This window comes from Cheilinus undulatus, linkage group 1, assembly GCF_018320785.1.
Source record: "Cheilinus undulatus linkage group 1, ASM1832078v1, whole genome shotgun sequence".
NCBI lineage: Eukaryota > Metazoa > Chordata > Actinopteri > Labriformes > Labridae > Cheilinus > Cheilinus undulatus.
The window spans coordinates 41448818-41474100 of record NC_054865.1 but is presented as its reverse complement, the minus strand read 5'-3'; the positions used below and the strand labels follow the sequence as shown (position 1 = coordinate 41474100).

At 39.3% G+C, this 25283-nt stretch overlaps 2 protein-coding genes across 6 annotated transcripts; both read right to left on the bottom strand.

The window, feature by feature from the left end:
- Positions 1-214: 214 nt before the first annotated feature.
- On the bottom strand, positions 215-10876 carry grk1a (G protein-coupled receptor kinase 1 a). The gene is made up of 7 exons (XM_041789897.1): positions 10175-10876; positions 8304-8431; positions 7170-7327; positions 5264-5347; positions 3514-3638; positions 2411-2612; positions 215-510 (listed from the first exon to the last, which is right to left on the bottom strand). Exons 1-7 carry the CDS (start codon positions 10874-10876, stop codon positions 218-220), a joined length of 1692 nt encoding a protein of 563 aa, XP_041645831.1. The 3' UTR covers positions 215-217.
- Positions 10877-13591: 2715 nt separating this feature from the next.
- On the bottom strand, positions 13592-25276 carry tmco3 (transmembrane and coiled-coil domains 3). 5 transcript variants are annotated; one of them, XM_041785847.1, is made up of 15 exons: positions 25144-25276; positions 23499-23592; positions 21914-22227; positions 21171-21338; positions 19830-20009; positions 19541-19738; positions 19318-19446; positions 19121-19213; positions 18698-18884; positions 16622-16739; positions 16344-16539; positions 16095-16245; positions 15911-15990; positions 15662-15811; positions 13592-14861 (listed from the first exon to the last, which is right to left on the bottom strand). In XM_041785847.1, the coding sequence occupies exons 3-15, from the start codon at positions 22169-22171 to the stop codon at positions 14748-14750; spliced, it is 2022 nt and encodes a 673-aa protein (XP_041641781.1). In that variant the 5' UTR covers positions 22172-22227; positions 23499-23592; positions 25144-25276; the 3' UTR covers positions 13592-14747. The 5 variants fall into 5 exon arrangements, with proteins under 5 accessions (XP_041641781.1, XP_041641747.1, XP_041641773.1 ...); XM_041785813.1 differs by having other exon boundaries at positions 15662-15990; XM_041785839.1 differs by having other exon boundaries at positions 15662-15990; positions 16344-16524.
- Positions 25277-25283: the final 7 nt, after the last annotated feature.

Here is a 25283-nt window from a genome sequence, read left to right as displayed (position 1 = left end):
CATAAATATATTGTGTTTTTGATTAGAGCTTCTCAAAGCATAAAATAAAACATATGACATTATCATTAAAAATACATGTCATTTACACACTTTCAGCATGTGCCAAAATATTTACAAAAAGTGCAAAAGAAGGTTAAGACTAATTAGCACACTGCTCATGTAGGTCTTCAATGATTTCCATTGTTTTGCTGTTTTAAACTGCTCCATCTCTGATCTCTTAGGATAGCGTGCAGGTGGATGACTTGGCCGGCTGCTCCAGGATGGATTCACGTCGTAGGTCACTGGGCAAAGTCCCGCCTGATTCCCACACTGTGAGCTCACTGTAGATCCCAGTCTCGATCATCTCTTCCTGCCAAGGGATGGAGATGTTCCCTGAGGCAAACTCATCAAAAAATTGCCTGTCCTTGTCTTCTAGTTGCACACCTTTAACTGTGGAAAAGGCCCCAACATCATTGATGTCCTTGGCATAAACTGTCTTGGAGTCTGGCACAAAGGGGGGAGGAAGGATTCCTGAGAAGACACAGAGGAAAAATGAAGGCCACAGTCAGTTCAGAGTCCCAGTCTGAAACGAGTCTAGGTCAAGAACCCCCCAAAATCAGCCTCTGATATGAGTGTGTCATATGCAGGTTTGAGTCCAAAACTGAGAAATTTGGCACCCAAAATGCCTATTTTAACTGTTGGTGTACTATCCACATAAAATTATTATTTGCACATAATTTCACCTGTTAACACTTGTGAGGCTTTGCCGTGTAGTAGGCATAAACCCAATGCTCCAGGTGACCAGAACTAGGTTTAAAAGGAGCAAACACTCTTGTCTGGCCTGTCTTTATCCGTTTGTAGTTCATTATATATTGGATGCAATGTCTGTGAGGATTAGTGGAAGCCTGAACATGGACAAAAAAATAAGCGGGTAATCACTGTTTACAAACTTATGGTTTGCACTGGACATTAGGTTATTTCCTTCAAGCTGAACATGCATCTGAGACTTGTTTTAATTATCCTTAAGTAGCAAATTAAAATACATTTGGGCTTATTCAATGTAAATACAGAAAATTTAAACACAATTAAAATGAATAAATATCATTAACAGACATGATGGCGGTTTTAGAGGGGTCTCATCATTTTACAAAGAACACACTGTAGGGTGGACATTTTTTCTATTATCTCAGTAGGACTGGACGTTTTTGTATGTCTTATACGCCATGCCAAAAATGTACTGAATTTCAACATAAATTTAGAAACAAATGGTGGTAACACTTTATTTGAAGGGGTATGCATCAGAACCTGTCATTGACATGAAGGAGGCTTCGTAATACTTATGAATGTTGTCATTAAGTGTCATTCAATCAATTATGTCACCATTAATGAAAAGTTGGCATGGTTGGATCCCTTTTTGCTTCTTTGTACAGTTAAGTACAAAGAAGTATGTCCACATTCCCTTCAAGTACCAGAAAAATCCATTCCCTTCCCTCCATCTTTCTCCAGCTTTCAGACAATGTGTGCTTAATCAAGCCGTTCTCAGATTTTACCCTAATGACCTCACATGGGGAGTGAGCACCCGCCCCAGGTTTGGTTGGCTCTCCCTGTTTGGAAGAAAGTTCAATGCTCCTCTCCTGATCTTCCTCTCAGCTGCCAGCTGAGATGCTGGATAGCTCAGTGGGTTACCCTGCTGACTTTGATCTGGGAGATTGATTGTTTGAATCCCAGTCAGGCCCACATCCACATCCATTTCCTGAGAGGGGTGTGGTCAGGGGCGGAGTCAGACAGCTCATTAACATTTACAGACACAGAAACGGCTCATTCTGAGAAGGGTTGGACCAGAGGGCTTTTTAGACATGCAAAAATCCTGTACTAGTGTTTTTTTTTCAGCAACAGACTTCTCAGGCATGTTTTGAGGACCTCTGAGAACAATATAAACTTGTCTTAAAAGGGCAAAATATGTCCCCTTCAATACTGGAATCAACAGGGGAGAGTGGGGTAAGATCCAATTTTTACTGATATGGCTCTCCAGGAAAGGAAAACAGCTGCAGGGCAACCAGAGAAGAGTGTGAGGTATACTGACAACTTCCACTCTAAATTTGGGATGTCCAGTGGTGCTGTTGTGTGTAGAAGCGAGTATTCTTTTAATTTATCAAATTAAAGGTGACATAAATGACTGAATGACACTTAATGACAACATTCATATATGTTCATGAAACTTTTATGTGAATGTCATGATTATGACAGTCTCATGTCAGTTTTATGCATACCTCTTCAAATAAAGCGTTACCCAAATGATAACAAAGTTTCACAAATTCTATTCAAAATCCTTCAGATATTATGTATTTAGATCTATTTCTAGATGTAAATCAATAAAATAAAAACCAGACAAAAATGTTTGGGTTTTGGTGTGTAAAAAAAAAAAGGAGACCTGCATCGAGTTTCCTCCAGTTGATCTGGCTGAAGTAGGGATGCTCTCTGAGCTCGTCACAAGATCCGTTCTTGAATCCGAATCTCTTGTCGACCTCTTTGAACAGCAGACCCTCACAGATGGAGTGAGCGTTGTCACTGAACTTCTCTGGATAGAAGACAGGATCGTTCAGTATCCGTTTCTTCACCTCCTTGTTCTCCACCTTAACAATGACATCATGATCAGCACATAAAAGTCTCACATAAACCTGTATGTTTCACATGATTCTTACTTTAACACATTTGAACTTTTCTTCTCTACAGTCTTTGGAGTCACCAGTAATCAAACATTTGAGGGGACATCCAGATTTCATAAAAAATATTATTTATTCTAACAAGCAATTAGGCTACATCTATTATCTTTACATGGAATAGCACTATAAATCCCCTTTAAGTACATTTTAATTGACCTAAATTAATGTTTAATATTAATGGTTAATATGAATATTTAACAACTCAGTAGTCTTTCAGTGAGTACATTAACTGAAGAACTCAAAGCACTTTAAGATCATTTATGTGGTACTTGTTCTTTAAACAAGATGTTACATTTTAGGCTACATGATACTGCTGTGATAAATAAACCTTTAAAATTAAAAAGAACTCAAAACAAAAAGTTAACTTATTTCAAAATTCCTGTTTCTAAATACAAAAACATAAAATGACGGCCACTTAAGGAGTCTAGTAATGTAGCGCAATAAAAAGACAAAGAGATGAATGACATGACCAAAAGCTGCTCAGGGGAAGAAATGCATATAAATTCTGTATTCTTTTTTGCTACTTGAGTTTGCGATATATACAGCAATACACGGCAGTACTATCCAACTGATTCTACATGTGAAATAAATCAGAAGTTTTCTTAAGACAAAGCCAACCTCTGCATATATATTTTTAAGAGTGGTCTTTAGGGGACAAGAAGTGACACAGGTGTTTCATCAGGCCACAAGGGGGCAATATTGAGCGTCATAATACCCTGAAATGATCCTGTATTGATAAAAGACTTAGTTCAAGTTTAGACATCACATAAAAATGCAGCCTAAAACAGGAAAAAAAGATGAGTGTATCTACTTTCTCTCCTCGGGTCCTAAAGGGTCCCTTAGCAGCCATGAACTCGTACAGAGTGACACCCAGAGCAAAATAATCCACAGAGAAGTTATACTCTTCTCCTCTCAACAGCTCTGGAGCCATGAAACCTGCAGGTGAAAGAAAACAGCTCATGTACAGTTAGTAGCTCCCAACTTTATCACCAATGCCCCTTTTAACAGATAGAAGTTTCTCCGCAATTTTCCATACACAAATAAATAATTTGGATATACACTAAACTTACTGTCAGTCACGCACTTGCTATCAAATGCATATTTTTATAATTTATCTCAAATGTTTTCAGCAGAGAGTACAGAACAGCATTCTCATTATGTAAAGACAAATTAAAAAATGCCAACAAAAGCTAACAAGCAGTTTTTAAAAAGGAAGCATTTAAAGTAATGCTGCAATGAAATTTCCAAATCTTATAGATATAACAGTCATTTCTTTACAAGGATGTTTTTCAAATCCAACTCTTTGAAAATGAACAACTAACTTAAATAATAATTGATTAACATTTCTTTTAAGATTTATTCCTCCAGTCCTGGAATCATTTCAAAGGGTAGTTTGGGCTTGTCTACTGATCTTTCTACGTCTAGCTATGCAGCTAAAATGAGAAAGAAAAGCTGTTAAAAGTGTCCTGATTTCTCTCAGCACCACGCAAGAACAGCCTTTCTCCCTTATTATGTGAAATTCATCCATGAATTTCAACAAAAATGGTTGTTCACTTTTTAATAAATACACCATATGGATGCAGCTTTTGTTAAAGACTTCTCAATCAAAAAATTAACCAATAAAGCCCAGCTCAGGCTGCACACGTTTTTTGGTCTTTCACATTGGCATCTGTCAGACTATGCAACAAAATCTTGTCTGACAGCCTGGGCACACTACAAGTCGGATCCGGACTGCCCACTGTCTCTGCAACCATGGGTGAGTTCACAGGTTTTTGGGGAAGCGGGTCAGAGCATGTCAACCAGAGCTATAACAGAAGGACTCTTTTGCATGCAGTCTTTTGCATGGACAAGAAAGAAAAAAAATATGAAAACAATCATGGACATGTACTGAAGTATCAAGAGGAGGACAATAAGGACTGGCTACCCTTCAGATACAACTTGAGGTATGAATGTTATAACTGAAAGGAAATAAGCCTAATTAGCCTACCTGATACATAGAGCTTCATTCTATCTACACATAAGATCCCCTGAGGGAGAAATAGTAGGAACTCACTATGATAAACAATGATACAAAGGTAGGGAACAAATGCTCTTCCATTGGTAGGTGTCAGCATACATGTTGATGTTAGGTCAGTGTGTCACTGAAGTGTGTCAATATTATCACAAAAAATATTGAACAATAACACAACAACACCAATATGTAAACAAATACCTTTATCCTAAAAATTAAACCACAGATATTGTTGGTTAATTCATCCATGGCCAGGCATTCTCTTCTACTATAAAAACACCTATATATATATATTGTTTCTCTAAATGACAAAAGGTACTTGACCAGCTTGTGTTTGACCATCTCTTCATGCTGATATAAACTTGGATTATATCATGGCAGTGGCTTGCATTATTTCAGTCCAGTCCTTCAGGAAACTGTTTGTATAAAGGTAACAGCAGCTACCATGTTGTGACAAAGACAAACACTGTGGCACTGTTGGTTTTGTGGGTGTGGGTTTACAGATCCTCTTCTAAGAGACCAGGTAAATGTTGTTTTTTCTTGACTCTACCTGGAGTCCCAGCGTAGCCCTTTATCTTCTCTTGATCATCAGCCAGCTCTACAGCCAGGCCCAGGTCAGAGATACGGACATTACCTGTTAGAGCAAACAGCAGGGTGATCTCAAGCGCTAGACATGCCAAAGGACAAATAATACACCTGCAGACAAGGTAGACATCAAACTAGATAATAATAATAATAATGCATTTAATTTATAGGCGCCTTTCAAAGCACTCAGGGTCACCTTACAAGAAAAATTTAAAACAAGACAAATAAGTCCACAAAATACACACAAGTTAGCAATAAATTAAAACAATGAATCAAACAGTGAAGGTCAACTGAAAGACATCAGTCAGAATATGCCAGTTTGAAAAGATGAGTTTTAAGATGGGATATGAAAAATGGAGAGAGAGTTAATATAACGGATATCTGGTGGTAGTGAGTTCCAAAGTCTGGGAGCAGAGTGACCGAAGGCTCTGGAGCCCTTGGTGGTCAAGCGGGCGGGTGGGACTGTGAGGTGGAGAGAGGAAGAGGACCTCAGAGAGTGTGTGTGTGTGAGTGTGTGTGTGTGTGTGTGTGTGTGGGGGTGTGTGTGTGTGTGTGCTGATGTGAAGGAAGTCAGAAAGGTATGGAGGGGTGAGGTTATCGATGGCCGGTCAGGAGCAGGATTTTAAAGTCGATTGCTGGATGAGGTTCTGGAAATGATCTGGGCAGCTGATTTTCGGACTAACTGATGTTTGTGGAGGGATTTCTGGAGGAGACCAAAGAGGAGGGAGTTGCAATAGTCGATACAGGAAGTGACCAGTGAATGAACTAAAATAGCAGCAGAGGTTGGAGTGAGGGAAGGACGAAGGCGATTAATATTGCGTAGATGGAAGTAAGCAGACCTGGTATCGTTATTGATGTGAGGTTGGAGAGATAGTGTGCTGTCGAGGATTTGGTTAAAGTGGATTTAGTGCCGATAAGAAGTTTGGTTTTATTTACTGTTGAGTTTTCTAAAGTTGTGGGAGAACCACGATTTGATTTCCTGTAGGCATTCACAGAGGGAGGAGGGAGGGAGGAGTTGGGTTTGGTGGAAAGGTAGAGCTGGGTGTCATCCGCATAGCAGTGGAAGTTAATGCTGAATTTACAGAAGATATGGCCAAGAGGATGTATGTAGATAATGAAGAGAAGGGGGCCTAGAACAGAACCCTGGGGAAACCCAGAAGAGACAGGAAAGAAGTGGGATTTAAATGATTTAGGTTGTGTGAACTGAGTGCGGCCAGAGAGATATGACACTGTAGGTGTGGTGCATTGTGGGAGGTTTCAGTGTGTTCATAAAGAGCTTGTGTAAATGTAGGTTTTTGTTTGGACACACTTTCCTTTAGGGCTGAATACAAGAACTTAAACATGGTTTAAGTAAGCATCAGGAGAATCAAAGAGAGCAAATAAACACAAATCAATAATGAAAAGGAAGGGGGGACAAAGAAAAGAGCTAGGTGTGAACAGGTTGGGGTGAAAAGTACAAAAATAATGATCTCTGATACATAGAGCTTTGAAATAATCAGAAAGGCTAAGTAAGAGGCAGGAAATCAATCACTACCATGGCACAAATAAATACATATAAGTATGTTTCCATCTCTACAAGGGATTGCTGTAGAGCTTCATATTTCTTTATGCTTTCATGTCTCAGATCCAGCACCCTTTAAAATGTGTCTTTTTGAAAATTTTTAAGACACAAATAAGCAAGTATTCTTAAGCTATTTCAACAAAGTAAACAGTCCTCATCTGTCACTGCCAGATGAACTGATATTTATCAATGTCCTTGAGTTCCCTCAAACTTTCTGAAGTCACATGAATTTCCCGCAGCAGTTTCAAATTAAAAGTATGATCTGGATCAAACAAGAGATTTCTTTCTTTATCCCTCTCAGCGGTCTGACCTTGATTATCCAGCAGCACGTTCTCTGGTTTCAGGTCTCTGTAGATGATTCTCTTCTGGTGGAGGTGCTCCAAACCCTGGATGATCTGAGCGGCGTAGTAGCACGCCCGTGGCTCATCTAACCCAGGATTGTCTTCATCTACATTGTAAATGTGATACCTGTGGGTACAACAGAGAAGTTGAAGAGAAGCATTTCAGCAGGAACACACAGGGGCAGCAGTTGCTCAGCTTGCAAGGAACCAGAAGGTCACTGGGTACCAGGGGTCAAATCTGGCCTGTGGCTCCATTCCTGCATATCCTTCCCCACTCTCTCTTTACCAGGTTTCTGACTCTTTCCACTGTCCAGTCTCTCTAATAAAGGCATAAAAGCCCAAAACAAGACTAGGTTAAAATCTAGTATACGGCTGACCGCAACTATCTGGGAGTCCTGTTAAAAAGCCTGAAATGTGTGTTTATGCCTCTATTGATAGCGGAGGACAGTGAATAGAATCGGAAACAGGGATGAGAGATCTGGGGAGAGACATGTGGGAAAGTGACACGGGCCAGATTCAAACCTGGGCTGACTGCGTACACAGGGCATGCCTTAAACAACTATGCCACCTGCGCCCCGTTTTTTTGCCTAATTTATTGTTACTGGCTATTAAAATGTATCTAGCTACATTTTCTCCTCTCTCTCTCTCTCTCTGAGTGGAGACAAAGCACTGAGCAACATCATACCCCCTCCCCTCCTGCTTTTCTTTTTATCGCATCTGATTGGATATGCAATGCTTTGATAAGTTCAGCCTTAAACAGGTATAAGTAAGGAGAATATTATCCCAAAATTATCACATTGAAATAGTTTGTAATGTTACATTCTGGATGTTTTTTTATACTTTGTAGTATAAAATAGTTTTATATACCTATGGAAGTTGTACAGAGTTAAATCTCCTTCAACTTCTCGCTGTTTGGCATAAAATCTAGAGTTGATTGCATAATCCCTTTTTAAAAAATAGAATATCTTGATGTTGGATTAATATGTCGTAATTACATCTTGTCCCGGGGATCAAAGGGAAAGACTGAATTCAGGGAAGCACTAGAGACAAAAAAAATCCATTCTGAGATTTCATCGTCAGCATGTCTGTGAGGGAGCTCTTACCTCAAGTCTCCTCCGTTCATGATGGTCATGACCAGACACAGCTCTGTTTTGGACTGGAAGGCATAAGCCAGAGAGACGATGAACCTGCTGTGGACTCTTGCCAGGACCCTCTTTTCAACCATCGCCCCCTACAGGACTCAGAAAGGCAACAGTTAATGAACACAGCTTCTTTTGAATGTGTTTGTCTGCATATTCAGTGCATTCAGGAAGTATTCAGACTCCCTTCACTTTTATCAATTTGGCATGATGCTACAAAATCATTTTTATTTCCATTAATCAATACTCAGTAACCCATAATGACAAAGTGAAAATAGGATTTCAGTAATTTTTTTCATTTTTTAATTAAAAAATGAAATATAACATTGACATAAGTATTCAGAGCCTTTGCAAAAGAAATTGAAATTTCGCTCAGGTTCGTCTTATTTCTGTCAATATTTGCTGAGATATTGCTACACCTTGATTGGAGTCAACCTGTGATAAACTGAACTGACTGGGCATGATTTGGAAAGGCACACATCTCTCAATAGAAGACCTCACAGATAATGCAAATCAGGGCAAAAACTGAGCCATGAGGTCAAAGGATCTGCCTAGACAGAAACTTCTACTCAGTGCAAAACACATGAAAGCCTGCATGGAGTTTGAAAAAGCCCAACATAAAAGCGTAAGGGGATTTCATGGGTTTTGCATTGAGAAGATGCTTCCATCAAGCAACTCTGCCATAGGCCCAGATTGGTGGAGGGCTGCAGTAATGTTTGTCCTATTGCAACTTTGTCCCATCTCAACACAGGATCTCTGGACCTCAGTCAGACCGACCATCGGGTTCTTTGTCACCTCTCTTTCTAAGACCCTTCTCCTCCAATGGCTCAGATTGGCCAGAAGACCAGCTCTAGGAAAAGTCCTGGTTGTGCCAAACTTCTTCCATTTGAGAACTATGGAGGCCACTGTGCTCCTGAGAACTTTCAGTGCAGCAGGAATTTTGTAGCCTTCCTCAGATCTGTTCCTTTCAACAATCCTGTCTCTGAGCTCTGCAGGCTGATCCTTTGACCTCATGCTTGCTTTGAGATGCATTGTCAGCTGTGAGGCCTTCTTTAGACAGGTGTGTGCCTTTCCAAATCATGTCCAATCAATTGAATTTACCACAATAAAACGGATAAGTTAAATTAGATTTTTGACAGGTATTAAAACCTCCTCCAGCTAAGTGATTAGCAGGTCAAATGAGATTATTATGGCACTTTTTCTGTTCATCAAAAACTTAACTCCTTTTTGTGTCAGACTTTGTACAAGGATTCAGCATAGGCCAAAGATGAAGAATAGAGAACTTTTTTTATTTGTTAGGACACACTTCATCACTTGTGCTAACGTTTTTTTGTCACCTGTAACCCCTTTTACCAGGTTTAACATGCCATTTTATCATGTCTTGATTATGTCCATTATGTTCCTAAATTAAGTGTTAATTGTTAGTCATACAGTGATTCTGTTTGCCTTTCACAAACAAAATGTTTTGTTTACCTACAATCAATTTGAAATGTTATATGTTAACTTTGTGTAGAATCAGAATCTGACTCACAAAATGCAAAATAGGTAGTCTCACTCTTGGACAAGCAACATAATTGATCAAATTACATTGCCGGTTGTTTCAGCCTTTAGGTTAGTCTGTTGACTTTAAGTCCCTGTCTACTCTTGAGCTGCTGTATTTATAAACATGGAAGGGTGACACTTTATAAGTGGATCATAATGTTCCAATGCTGAAGACTCTAATCATATTAAGCCAACTGTAACATCGTCTGCAGGGCTTTGTCTAGACACTGACAGTAGCATACCTTAGAAGATTGATAAGACATTACTTGACTTGACATTAATAGATTCCTCACCTCATAGCCTTTCCTCTTCTTTAGCCTCTTCTTGTTTAACCTCTTGCAGGCGTACAGTTTGCCCGTGGCCTTCATCTGACAAGCAGACACTTCCCCAAAACCGCCTTTCCCTAGGACACGAAAATCCAAGAACCAGTCCTCTCCTGTGGGCTGCATCTCCAGCCACTTCCACTGCAGAAACCTTTTCAGATACATACTCTCCAGGAAGAAAGTAAAGGGCATCTCCTTCAGATAGTTCATCACACTGTCCATGGTCTCATTGAAGAGGTCGTCCCTTGCCTCTTGGTGTTTCTCTTTGACCTTCGTGATGCCGTTTTCAGGCAGGAAGGAGCAGAAATACTTGGCCTCTGGCTCCATGTACCGGGACAGGATCTTGCTTGCTTTTTTGACTCTAACTTCATCCTCAGCCATGTTGTATTCCTCGATATCCTTCCACAGGCGGCAAGTGCCTTTGTATTCATTGTTGGAGTCTAGAAACTCCTGAAAGAGCCGTTTTCCAATGGGTTGCTCCACACAGACCGTCCTGAAGCCGAGGTCTAAAGTTTCACGCAGGCCTTCGCACACCGTGATGTGAGGCAGCTTCAGCCGGGAGTGGTACTTCTTGTCTCGGTTGGATGCCGGGTTCGCTGTGCCATCAAAACTCCCACGGGCTGAAATGTAGGCTGAGTTGGCTACCACTGTTGTCAGGCCACCAATATCCATGGAGAGAGAGTGGAAAGGGAGGAGGAGGGTGGTGGAATGGGTGAGATGGAGCAAGAGGAGACACAGGGAGGGATGGTCTGGAAATGAATGCAGAGAAAAGAAGCAAAAACAAGAGGAAAGCTGCAGAAAGGCAGACGATATGACTTTTTCCAGATTTAAAAAGAAAGAACATCAAAAACAATAAAAGTTGGACATGTGACACTCCGCTTGCTGCAGACAAGGGCTCGGTTTCACTCAATCATTAAACCCTGGAGTCCCGTCTCCTCCTCCCTGACACATGCAGACCCACACTGATCTACCTGACTCATCATCTTCCCCAAAGAGATTTATCCACTCTGTAGGCTAACTCCATAATTCTTTATCCTGCGCTGACCCCTGTGCACCCTAAGGCAGAAGAGAGGGGAAAACAGAGGGAAAGAAGTCTGGAAGCATAGAAAGAAAGGGGAACGTGAGAAGGAGAGGAGGAACAGTGTGGTATGCATGTAGTGGGCTGATAATGACAGGAATGCAGAGAAGCTGAGGGAGATATTGTCACAGGAAAAAATATGAAACAAGAGCTCACAGTGGTGCACAGATTTCTTCTTTCCAGGGCTAAAAACAAACCCTCATTCATTAAAAAAAAACAGAGATGCCACAGGGACTGAACTTCTCCCTTTATAACAAAAACCTAATTTAAGGTTTTCTCTAATAAATAGCTTTGAAAACACCAGGTATTTACAAAGCATCAGCTATTTCTTGAAGCCTTATAAAGTAAATTTGCCCAGAAATTCAATGGCTGAGTTATACTGGAGTCTGAAAGGGTAAACTTGTCAGCTAATGAGGCAAAAATGGAGTCTAGAAGTGCTTAGCTTAGCTTAGCATAGCATAATAATAATAATAAATTTATTTGTATAGCACCTTTAGAAACAGAGGTTTCCAAAGTGTTTTGACAATAAGCAGAATCACAGATACGACAAAGCATCAAACACAAACAGCATGAAGACTTTAAACAAGTTCATACTCACCTGGCTCTTCCCAGTGGTCCAATAAGCTGTTCTACAGCTCATCTTCAGACTGTCTAATGCAAAATATCATACTTTGTTTAATCCTGTAAGATAAATAACTGAATATAAAGGAAGTTATCATGTCTTCTTTGGCCAGCTCGCTGACCTGACGCAAACTAACCGCATAACCAGAAGTTGCTGTTACACTTCAGTTTTTGTCAAAATGTAACACATAAGATATCAAACAATATTGTCAGATTTACAGCTGTTAACAAAAGAAAACAGTCGCCTTTTCAGGAGCCAGACTGGCTGTTTCCATGTTGCAAGCAGGTTGCAAGTTGTCATGTAAAACTAAGCTAAACTAAGCTCAGCTTAGCAGTTTGAAGCAGTCAGTGGTGGAAAGTAACTGATTACATTTACTTAAATTACTGTAATTGAGTAGTTTGTTGGGTACTTGTACTTTTTGAGTACATTTTAAAAACAGTACTACTTTTGCGCTAGTAAATTTTAACCTGAGTATCTGTACCTAACTTGAGACAGTAGTCTTACTTTTTCCACAGTAGCACATAGCAAGACTGATTCTACATAACATCCCAGAACAACTGATGACTGCTGGGAGTTTTTGGTCATGTTTCTGGTGGATTGTTGTTTTTGATGTGAGACACATTTGGGCCACGAACGAAGTTATCCACTGATTAAGAGTTTCTGCTTGTGACTTTCGGTGTCCCTAAGGGATGCAAAGTGACCATTCTTCACTAGTATGCATGCTTCACTTGCTATGAGGTTGACTCTGCTTTAGTCTTGCCAGAGGAGACTCACCTTGGCTGATTGATTTTTCATCTCATTTATGAGTTCAATCATGATATTATCATGATGTTTTAAATAAAATCAATTTATTGATTTGTATTCCGCTAAAACCCGATCTCTCTCTTTTCTGTATACTTAAAAATATAAATACTTAACTCATAATTTATTGCAACAAAAAATCAACCTCAAAGCTGTTGGGAAAGCATTACTCTCAAGTTATAGTCTCTACGGTATGTGTACATAGTAGTTATGCACATAAACACTAATAGGATAATGTCTCTTTAAAGTGCTGACTACAGAGGCTGTGGGTTATCAGCTTACACAGTACAGGTGAACCCAGAAGCATGTTGACTTTGGCAGACATCTTTCACCTAGAATAAAAGCCAACAGGTAAAAGCTTTGTTTATTAGGTTTGGTCTGTTTGTTATCTGTATTATTTTGTGAAATATCCTTCAAACCAATCACAAAAAGTGTATTTAGGTGTATCTATTAATGCTGTAGTACAATATAACATTTAGCAAAAAGTTAAGACCTTTTCGCAAACCAGAATTATCCTTTTAGTAATGTCTACAATGCATGAGCACATTAATCTCCACCATTTTGAAAGTAATGTCACACTTCATAGCTTAGCCACATCCTGGAGAATAAGGTAGAAACAACTGAAATAACTTTAAGGGAAAAATAATTAAATAATGGGAAAGAGACAAAAAAAATTATGAAAATCTGCAAAAAAAAAAAAAGAAAAACAGTCAAAATTGGTAGAAAGAGTGGTGAAAAGAGGTTACAGAATTTATGGAAAAAAACCCACCTGGTACAGGTTTAAGATTATAGAACTTGTTTTCACTGTATAGTTGAACTTTCTCTGAGAAAAACGCTTCATACTACAAAGAGATAAAAGCCAAGGAGATTTTTTTTGTTAGTGTGTTTTTAATAAATAAACTTAAAAAATTAACAATTTGATGGAAATAGCGTCTCTTTGTGCCTGGAAGCTACAGTCATGGCCACCAGCACAAAGTACATATGTAAACTCATCCACTACAGAAAGTAAATAAAAACATCCCTCAGTGTAAACATACTTCTGCAAATAATATAAAAACAAACACAAATATAACATGTATGTACTGGTAGCTACATACATAAATTTACATTGCACATTATAAAAGATAAGACAAAGATGTTTAGAGTACGAGGAGCTCTCACAGTGAGATCAAACTCCTTAGTTCTGTTTTAGTGCAGAGCAGGCACATCAGTTTAACATTCATTGGTAACTAGTGCACACATTTCAGTAAAAGTTATGTAGTCTAATGTGTTATAATCTCTTTTTCCTACTTCATTATAACAATAGAGATTCAATGATAATCTGATGAGTAGGTATAGCAACTCATCTATCGTCTCTATAAGACAAACTACTGGAGTATTTAGTGTAAACTAAATTCACAGTCAACTATTGTTACACTTAACTTCAAGTACCATCTTTTAGATTTGCAAACAGAAGGCTTTCACTTCGCCAAGGATAAAAATCTGACATTTGCACTAACCTTCATTTGAAGGAAGAAGTGAGGAAAAAAAAGTCGGATGATTAAATACAGGAGAAATGAAGACAATCCAATGATGGAAAATGTCCCTTTCAAAGACAATGAAAACATTTTTCTCAAACAGAAACGTAGACATGGAGCATCAAATTAAACCTTCAGATTTGGTCTCTGTAAGTCTTACAGTGAAGAAGATCAAAAGGCTGACAGTGCAGGTACACTTGTTAGGCAAACTATAGACTAAAGACTAAGGACTTATGGAGCATGAAAAAGTGCTTATAAAGAATCAAAACTGGAATGATACTGAGTCCTTGTGCTTAACTTAACAATCAAAAGGGTGTGCTCTATGTCAAGGACTCAAAGAGGTTTGGTTTGATTGATACCAAAGGAAAGAGGGGCTTCAGTGTGTTTCACTGTTTAAGACCTTTAACAGTATCAGGTATCAGTCCACTCTATGTGGACATCTCTTCTGCTTCTCTTGAAGCTTTTGCTGGCTTTGTTAAAAGAGTTAACATGGAAAATGTTTACCCCAAAGCCAGTCTGTTCTTGTCATGTGACCATTTTGCGTTCAGCCCGGGGGACCAATCTGTGTGTGGTGACCCTCCACAGCACTGGAGCCAGCAGCAAACTGAGTGTGGTGACACTGAGAACCAACAGGTATACCTGAGACAAGAAAAAGAGAGAGATGGATACAACAGTAAGTCAAAGAAAATGTCATTTTAAAGGGTAATGACTTTAAAATTCCTTCTGCCTGAGCTAAAACAAGAGTTGAAGGCCCCACAGAATATTAAGGATAAGGATTTTAAGGCTCAATAAGAGGTTACTCAGAATTAACCTTCACATCCAGTTACTCTGCATTGACACACTCATACTGGAGGTAGCTCTCTGTCCAACGGTGCCAGCTAATCCCATTCATTCACATGCCACTGACACGGCAGTGGGAGAAACTGGGATTAAGCGTCTTGCTCAAGGACACATTGACATATGACTGCAGGAGCTGGGAATCAAACCACAACCTGTTCAACCTTCCAGCTGAGACGGCTTACTCTACCACTGATCTGAAGCTATATGGTATTGTAGTGTCTTATTTTTGCTTAGTAATGCTCTTAATGGTCTGCTTTTCACTGTGAAAGGCTCTTTAAATTGCTGTATATTACAAATAGTATTCACAAGTAAATGAACTTGGCTTGTAATTTTATTATATTTCTGAATTTATATGAATTTGTCATAATCCATCAATTCAATGAAAAAGTACAAAAAAATATTCCTGGTCTAATATTCAACTGCATAGTTCTTTCTGTATCTTTAATCATTAAAGACTTCATATGTGGAGATTCAAACAATTCAAAAGCATAAGTGAATACTTTTCTTGGCTCTGTGTATTTAGAAATTTAACAGTTTTAAGATGTTTAACAATTAACAGAATACTAAAAATTTCAACTCTACATTCATTAATCACTGACCTCTCTGGAGATGATGCCAGCCCGACGTGCTCGGCTGCCCAGCACAAAGGAGAACTCACTGACCTGAGCCAGACCTGCCGAGACCACCCAACGTATGTGTTGAGACCCTGGAGGCAAAAGAAGCGACAGCACCACTACTGCCATCACAAACTGAGAGGGAAGAGGGAGACAGAGCAAGGTACTGAGTTTGTGGCAATTAAAGGAGAGCTGGAGAGGAGAAAAAGAATTCAAATGAGAGAAGTGCAGTGCCTTCATAATGACGAGCGTGAGTGTCAGAACCAGCAGGATGGTGAGCTCATACAGCACGAATGTGGGGAAAACGTGAAGACCTGTAGGACCAAAGAAATAAACACAAGATCAGAAAAGCCTCACTGTGAAAAGTATAACATGATAATAAGCTAAATCTGTCTTAATTTGAATGTATGAATCTGACCGATAGAGGCAAAGAAGATGATGGTGAGGAAATCTCTGATTGGCTCGATGCACCCCATGACCTCAGCGGTGACCATGTGACCCTGCGTGGACAGCAAAGCTCCAGCCAGAAAACAGCCAAGCTCCATCGACACATCCAAAAAATCTGTTACCTGCAGAAATATTCATTAAAAGAAAAAAATCAACTCAAAGGGCTTCATCACAGCAGATTTTTACAACTAAATGTCTAACAATTAGTTTGAGTGCTTACTGTCAGCATGAAAAAGACAAACGCTGCCATGCCCAGCACCAGGATCTCTTTGTTGCCTTTGCTCTCAGCGTGCAGCTTCTTGTAGTATGGGGCAATCAGGTAGGATTTAAATAACAGACAGAGCAGCAGCACAGCAGCCAGAGAGCCTAAAACCTGAGCCAGCAGGAACAACACGCGGAGACTGCCAAAAAGGAAGCTGTGTTTCACAAAGGGAACAGCAGAGTTAAACAAGCTGTGTGCATGTGTGTGTGTGATTGTGTGAGGTTGTTTTTACTTACCTGTCCAAATCTCCACTCTGAGCCTGGATCAAAGTTGGCATGACGGCAATGAAGAGACCGAGCTGGACGTCTTGCATTACCAACATCCCAAGAAGAACACTGCTGTAGTCCAGATCCCCTGTTTCAGACACGCAAAACCACACAGATACTAAAACTACTAATCCTTTTACTGCGGGATAAAGCAAGGTTCGGAATTAATTTAAGCACAGTATTCAGAATGCATGGAGTCTGAGTGTGACACCATCTGGTTGAAATGATGTGCGCTGTTAGTTTAACTTTTATTTTTCAATCAGATTGTGCAGAAAAATTAAATGTTTGGCTGTTACAGAGAAGTTTTTCAAATAATTTCTATGTTGCAAATAAATGTTCCAACATATAATTTTCAGATTTTTATAGTGGATTATCATCACTATCTGCCTTAAAGGTGACATATTATTCAAAAATCACTTTTTCAGGCTTTTATAACAGAAATATGTGCCCCTGGCCTGTCCACAATCCCTTCAAGTACCAGAAAAATCAATCCCCCCCCCCCCTTTCTCCACCTTTCAGAAAATGTGAGCTGAAACAAGCCGTTCTCAGATTTTACATCTAGTGACCTCACCAGGGGCGTAAGCACCGGCCCCCAGGTTTGGTTGGCCCTCCCCCACTTGGAGGAAAGTTTCCTCTTCTACTGATCCTCTTAGCTACCAGCTGAGATGCTGGATAGCTCAGTGGGTTACCCTGCTGAATATGGTCTGGGAGACTGATGGTGTAAATTCCAGTCTAAACTTTGGAAAAAAAAAAAGTGTCTGTAATATCACAAGTGCTGCATCCATTTTCTGAGAGGGGTGGAGTCAGGGGCAGAGTCAGATAGCTAATTACCATTTAAAGCCACAGACACAGAAACGGCTCGTTCTGAGAAGGGCTGAAACAGAGGTTTTTAGACATGCAAAAATCCTTTACTGGAGTGTTTTTTCAGCAATAAACTTAACAGGCATGTTTTGGGGACCTCTGAGAACAATATAAACTGGTCTTAAAAGGGTAAAATATGTCACCTTTAATTGACATTAAGTTTAAGAAGCTGATCACTGGCAATGAACCCCCTGAAAACTAGCCTATCAAACTGTCTTTGGTTTTGGAGAATGTACTAGAAAAGAAAATCTAGGACAAAGCCACAATTCTATCCAAATCACAAGTACTTGAAACAACAAGTAATTGCTGTAAATATTAAAACATCACACATCATCGTTTACTTAACTTACTGCTCCAAAGTACACTTAACTAACATATTCTCAAAATATTAGGTAAAATCTTTCTTATTGTTATTTTTTTTGTGGGGGGGGGGGGCTTTTTGCCTTCATTTAGACAGGACAGCTGAAGAAAGACTGGAAACATGGGGAGAGGGAGTGGGGGGAAGACATGCACCAAATAGCACATGATTGTGACTTGATCCCACAACCAGTGCATTGAGGACAACAACCTCAGTAAATAAAGATTGATCCAACTGAAAAAAAGGAACTTCTAGTCCAAGGAGCATGAAGATGCCAAAACACAAATATCACAAAAGCAAAATGTAGGCTTAAAGCTTAAATCTACTTTTAAGCTACAGACTTTAGAATATACTCCGGTTACTTAAAAAGGGTTTTGAATCCATTCTGTGGCAGCCACCATTTAGAAAACATTGTCTCAGACAACTTTAGATTAACCTTGTAAAAGGACAGAGATGTAGCTGTAACATTTCTTAAACTTCTCTTGATAAACAGCTACATCATATCTGCTTGGAGTCATATCAGCCATGCCCCTAATAATACAAAAAACAGAACCAAAATGCACAGTTATGAAAACTTCTGCCAATACAGTGTGCACCCATGCAGACATTATCTATTTTAATCAAAATACCTTTTTAGACCAGGCTGCAAATATGTTTATTCTGGTAGAAAAATCATTGTGCTTCTGCCGCTAGCCTTCAACTGACTCTCCAGGAGCTGCAACATTTTTCATTTCTGTGGAAATTCAAGTGGAGGTTGCCACTTGATTTAAACACTTTAATGCACAACAGTGTTCATTCACGCAAACAGATACATCAACAGTACACACCTTCTTTGTCGCCTCGGCTCCCCCCCGCCAGAAAGCGGGACACCAGCGGTGTGCTGGACAGAGAGAGACATGTGGAAATGAAGACTGTCTGGGCGGGTCGAATATGTAGGACTTGTCCCCATAACAAACCGGCTCCAACCATCAGCAGACTGAGGTAACATGACCCCTGAACTGAGGTCTTCCAAACCTACACAAACACAAAAAGTCTGCATTATTACACTGTTATCAGCCTCTTTATATAGAGGAGGAGTACGCAACTGAAAAGCAGCTTTCTGTTAAACTTTACAACTTTAATCAAAAAGGGCATAAATACTTTCAACAGCTAAATTTTCAGAGACACGTTTACATCTTTTGGTATTAGTGCAGCTTAGTAATTATAGGTCACTGATTTTATGATACTGAATATTAGCCCCTCTTTTTTACCTTTCTAAGACGCTCTGGTGAGAACTCCAATCCCACCACAAAAAGAGTGAAGAAAACTCCCAATTCCCCAAGAGTCTCCACCTGGACCATTGACTGCAGGACACAGAGACAGAAACTGAAGTGAATACTAAAACAAAAAGTGACCCAACACAAATAATTGTTCTATAAGTCTGAAACACACACACACAGACACACACCTTGATGCTGTTGAGGCATGAAGGACCGAGCAGCACCCCACAGATGATGTATCCAAACATTGGAGGAAGACCAACCAGAGTACAAATCCAACCACAGGGTAGGGACAACATCACCACTGACACCAAATCCTGTAGCACATGGTGTAAAGAACTCTGTCAGTGTCTCAAATATGTGAAACTTTGATGATACGTTATGGTATCAAAGCATAATGAATGAACTGACCTTGATGAAGTGGTGGTCTGCTCTTGGCATGGTGGAGTCTCGTGGTTTGGTTAGTACATACTGGTTGTTCTGAGAGTCAATAAGCATGCTCAGTCCCAGGTCATCCTCCACTTCCTTGAGCTGAGACTTGTTCTTCCTCTTTCCACTCTTCTCCTCATCTTCCACTCTCAACACAGCCTCCACATTTACACCTCTCATCTACTCAACAGAAAGGACTAAAATGAGGCACCATATGACACTGTTGGGTACCACACTTGATGGTTTCACCTTAACACTTCACTTCACTTACCTGTTTGTTGTTGTCAAAGGCGTGCTCCTCTATCTCCTCTTCTAACCGATCTGCAGCCTTTCTGACATCCTCCAGGATCTCATCAAGAATAGACAAAGTCTTATTCTGGGCTAGAGCACTCTTCAAAGCTTCCTGCTGGTGTTTCTCAGCCGCCACCAACTCCACATACTCCTGTTCCTCCTGAGGGATACAAATGACAGGATCTGTATGTATGAGCATACAAGTAGGGATGAATAAGAACTTCAAATACCCAGTATGAAGTGAAATTATGACATAAAGAATCCTTCAAACATGATAATTTTTTTAATTTAGGGATGAGCAATATGGTTGATGTCACGCAAATGGGTCCAAAGTCACACAAAATCAAACTCTGGTGAGTTATTCTTTTTGTTTTTAATTAAAGTTACAGCCCATCTAGTGGGTTGAAACCATGTTTTCAGGAAAAACAGCAATTATAAAGATAATCAACAGATCTTTTCTGCCCCTTCAATCAGATGCATAGCAAAACTGATTTTTTTTCTTTACTAGCTATTGAATTTTTATATTATTTTCTACATTTGTTTTACATTTTTAAAAGAAATGTCTTGAATTTGTAGACTTACAAAACATTTTAGAAGCCATTTCTAATTTGCAGCATTGTTTTTTTCCCTTTTTAGACATACCTAATTTAAAGAATTAATATAATCATGATAGAGGTTGATGGGTTTAACCCTATTCATCTTATCAGTAATTATAAAATAGTACTAAATAATTATGTTATGGCAAACATAGTAGATATGAAACACTATAAAATACATAAAATACAAATAAAATCCAGTAAACAACAAAAATAAACAAAAATAAACACTAATTAAGGAGATAAAAAAGACAGTCCACTCCACTCTTACTATGAGTTATAAGCCAAAGAACAGAAGTAAGTTTTAAGATGCATTCTAAAAGTTGTCAAAGTAGAGGATACTGACTGCCTTAATGCACTGTACATAAAATTACACTGTAAAAGCCCTAATTCCAAAAAAGCTGGGGCATGGCGTATCATACGAATAAAAACAGAATGCAGTGATTTGCAGATCTTTTTCAACCTACATTCAATTGAATACAGCACAGATTAGATGTTTAATGTTCAAAGTGACAAATTTCTTGGTTTTTGGGGAAATTTACACAAATCCTGAATATGTTCTGTATTCAGTTGAATATAGGATTAAACGGATTTGCAAATTACTGCATTCTGTTTTTTTTTCATATTCTACACACTATCCCAACTTTTTGAATATGGGATTGTACATCAGTCTCTCTCCTCTGATTCACAGAGGTAGTCCCCTTGAAACATCATGATGCCCTCACCTTTATGGCGGCCTCTCTGAGGGCCTCCAGCCTCTGCCTGCTGCTCTCCTTCATGTTGACCACATCCCTGTAGTCCCCCTGTAGCGCCCTCTGCAGGCCCTGTACTGCCTGAAACACCAGGTGCTCGCTCTCATTCAGCTCCTTCTGGAAAACCTCCAGAGTGTGAACCTGAATAGAAACAGACAGACACTGCTCAGTCATTAAATCATTAAAAAAGACCTCAGGTTTTATTGAAGCCTGGGTATCTGAAACACCATATGTGAAAATTCATTACGTTGGGAAAAATAATCCAAACAAATGCATGTCCATTCTCTAATTTAGAGATGAAATGGTTAAAGTTTAAGCAATAGAATCAAGCTCATGAGTTCAAACTAACATAGCAAAATATCTGTTGCACTAGCTTCAACAGTACAAGAATCAGTTGTTCTTTCTGTTTCTTATCAATCTAAGTTTAACATCTTTCTGTTCAAGATCTCATCCTTATTTGACATAACTAAAACAAACTGACTAAATAATGCATGATGCATTTTCAGCACTAATCTCACAAAGGCATCTCCTCTTTGTAAATGGCAGTATCATATGTCAAGATATACCATTGTTGAGCCTTTGTGCCTCAAGACTAAAGACACAGGAACGCCCTGAAGACAGCAAATACTCTCAACACCATGTGCTGTCCTGTGAGTTATAACAGCGCTTTAGACATTACATGAAAGCATTTCTCTATCTCGTTCTTAGTCCAGTACCTGGAAATGCCTCTCTGGTTCTGAAAGTGTCTGGTCTTTTCCAGCAGCAGCAGCAGCAGCCGCCAGCTTCTTGACCACCACATTTTTCTGATGCAGAAGACCCGCCAGACGCTTGCAGTTGCCTGCCACCCAGCTGTGACCTTGTATGGCCCCTTTGCCTCGATAAAGCTTGATGGCTTGCTGGGCCACCTGGTTTCTGTGTAAAACAGCTAGTGCCCCCGCCGTGCCAAGGCACAGCAGCCAACACACAACCTGCATCCAAACCTCGACTTCAGTCTTCACCCAAGGGTGGAGAATGATTGGGAGAAAGACGCCTGGGAAAGAACAAGACAGATACACAGAAAGATCTTATTAAGAGGAGAAATGCTTTTATGCTTATATATTCAAAGGTGTAGATGTCAGGAGAATTTAATGACTAATCTCTGGTGGCATAGTATGCCTCTCTTAATGTCAACTAATTCTTTGAAAAAAATAATCTAACAACAAGTAACTAGAAAAGCACTCGGAGAGTGCAGACCTCCACCATTAGCCCTATCTCCCAATAGCACAGAATCCTTCAAAAAATTCCTGAAACCAGACGGTGATCCGGATCACTCCCAAAATCGAATCAGTTCTTCCTTAAGCCATTTCTGACATTTCCTGAAAATGTCATCAAAATCTGTCCACAACTTTTTGAGTTATGTTGCTAACAAACAAACAAACAAAGTAACAAACAAACAAAAAAAAAAAACACTCCCGATCACATTACCTCCTTGGCGGAGGTAACAAGCACGATTTGTATATCTAGAGGCCAATATATGTCTTAACTGGGACAGGTTCTTTTGTTGCTGTCATGTATTCTGTTTTTTCATGTTTACTGTCATGCCTTTTTTTCTTCTGAGCATATCTCTGTTTGTTCAAGAGAGCCGAATCCTTGGAAAACAGCATTTCAGCCACATGTAGGCTAAGAGTGTATCATAGCAGTGACATAAACTTAGTCTTAAATCTTGAGTCTTGACAACAAACGTCCACATCACCAGTGTTCTGGGAAAATGGAAAAGTGCAGCAAGATAGAATAGCGTGCATATTTTGTTCTTTTAATTCAAGTCATTGATTATATAAACATTATAAAAATATGATAATGCCTGACTGTGCCTTTTAAAGCATAGAAGATAGCAGCATTTCTCCTAAAAAACTGACATACAGAATCTCCCTTTGTGTAAAACTGCTTTTCTTTTGTGCTTCTTAGAGTCATCTCATGAGACAGATTACTCTTTAGGTTGCAGATGAGAGCTGAAGCAACAGCTGTGCATACACACCTGTGGCCTGTCTCCCTCCCTGCTTGAAGTGGCTAATAACACCTTGCTGTGCAGGGTTTAGTGAAGCTGACTTGTATGAGCATGTCACCTGACTAAATTCCAGCAGCACTTGCTGTTCAGCCTAAACCTGATTCCACACTTCACTTTGATCAAAGCTTGAAATACAGAACTAATGTACAAATAATCTCTCTCTCCACCCTTGAGTACTGACCATGCCTGTGCATTACTATTGTGCCACATCAACATTATGACTGTGTCTTTAAACTCACACCCTAGCAGGACCACACCTTTGTAAGCATGAGGTAAGCTGCCGAGAGATGTTTACTGTTCAAACTCCTCCTCTGTCCGCCTTCTTATGACCGGACTGCAGCCATTCTGCTACTGTTGAACAAAAGCATGCGTTTATTAAGTGGATTAACAGTGTGTTGTTTTATAAGCTGACAATAAAACTGGTGTGTATGTGAAATTGTACTTGGTAAAGCAGCTGAAGTCAACACAGTGTGATAAAGCATATATCTGCATAAAACAGGGCTGCAGACTAAAGACTGCCAATGTTTAAATAATAACTATGAGTGCTGCTTTTCTTAGTCTGATGCAAATCAGAAAATTGTGAAAATGTCTATATGTTTCCAGAAAGCTAGGATGATTTACTGTTTTTTTTTTTCATTGAATGAAATCAGCCTGTAACAGATACTTGAATCAGATAGCATTAAATGTTTAAAGCTCCTCTGAGAAATTTTTAGATTTTGTCAGTTTTACAAAGCAGCGCAGAGTCTTGCATTACTTTGCCAATGTTGTTTAGTGCAGGTTTCATCAACTCCATTTTCACAAGGGTCAGCTTTTTCTTGACTGACTCTGTGGGGGCTGGACATTGATATAAACTGAAATAAAATCAATACATTGTGCAAATCAATATTTTGTTTGACATGTTCTTGTAAAAACTTCATTTCCTTCCAAGATTAATGGAACTTTACTCAAGATAATAAGTATGTGTTCACCATTACAGAAATAGTAGTGTGCTTCTTGTCTGATGTGTCGCTAAGTTTAAGGTTTCATTTAAATTTCAAGAGAAAAGAATTAAACAATAGCATGCCATATTTTTGCCCTCTCAAATTTTCTGAATTTAATAATCCTCCAGGCGAGAAAGGGAACTGTAGGGGGCCTGATGTGGCTCCAGGGCTTCCAGTGGATTATCACTGGTAAAGTGTATGTGTAATTAGAGTTTTGAATCAACAACTCACATTCTACTTTTATTTTACAGTCAATAATATCACTCACAAAAAGCTGTGCACTGTTGAGGGGGTATTGTCACTATCAAATTAAACAAATAGCATTCAATTCAGTTCAATTCAGTACAACCAAACATACTGTATCTCGTCATGATGCTTTCAGTTGATTTTTCAGATCACAATAAGACATAAATATCAATTTGAGTCATTTTAATAATAGCTTAAAATTCCCCATAGGAGCTTTGAACTAGCTTAAGAAAAATAATTGATTATTAAATCGTTTTAATAGCTGCATTAGCTGTATTACCGAACGTCTGATCAATTAAAAAAAACATCAATCAAGTTTAACTGTGTAAATTATCAGTACTAGAGTTAAACTTTCCATCAAGCACTTAACTTCTGACAGGCTGACATACTTTAATACAAAGGTATCTCAGTTTGTTTTATACCAATGCATGTACATGTATGCTTAATTTTAAAAAAAAAACGTCTCAGTTTAATCACGCAAGGTAATGAAAAATGGACAAGTATCCCATACGAAGCTAAACACGCACTACCAAACAAAATGAATGACGTTTCAGACACATTAAGACACAGCAGAGGCGGTGAATCCATAAATACCAAACACTTTTTAACCTAGCAAAGGTCCCTGCACATTCGCATGTAAACAGAAATAAGCAGTGTAAGAAAAGTAAGCGTCTACCTGCGAAATATGTGTACAGTGCTGGCTCTCAACCCAACTCCACGGCTGAAGGAGAGGCTGAAGGAGAAGGGAACAATCATGCTGTTGTACCGCACCACCACCACCACCTCCGACACCCCTCCTCCTCTGCCACATAGCTC

Bases quoted from the DNA above. Each gene is read 5' to 3' on its own strand.
- grk1a (XM_041789897.1), bottom strand. From the start codon at position 10,876: ATGGATATTGGTGGCCTGACAACAGTGGTAGCCAACTCAGCCTACATT. The intron at 8,432-10,174 runs GTGAGGAATCTA...TGAGTCCTGTAG, and splicing joins AGAAGAGGAAAGGCTATGAG to GGGGCGATGGTTGAAAAGAG. The intron at 7,328-8,303 runs GTAAGAGCTCCC...TTGTACCCACAG, and splicing joins ATGAACGGAGGAGACTTGAG to GTATCACATTTACAATGTAG.
- tmco3 (XM_041785813.1), bottom strand. From the start codon at position 22,171: ATGCAGGTTGTGTGTTGGCTGCTGTGCCTTGGCACGGCGGGGGCACTA. The intron at 16,540-16,621 runs GTAAGTAAAAAC...TGTGAAACACAG, and splicing joins CAGAGTGGAGATTTGGACAG to CTTCCTTTTTGGCAGTCTCC. The intron at 16,246-16,343 runs GTAAGCACTCAA...ATATTTCTGCAG, and splicing joins TTGTCTTTTTCATGCTGACA to GTAACAGATTTTTTGGATGT.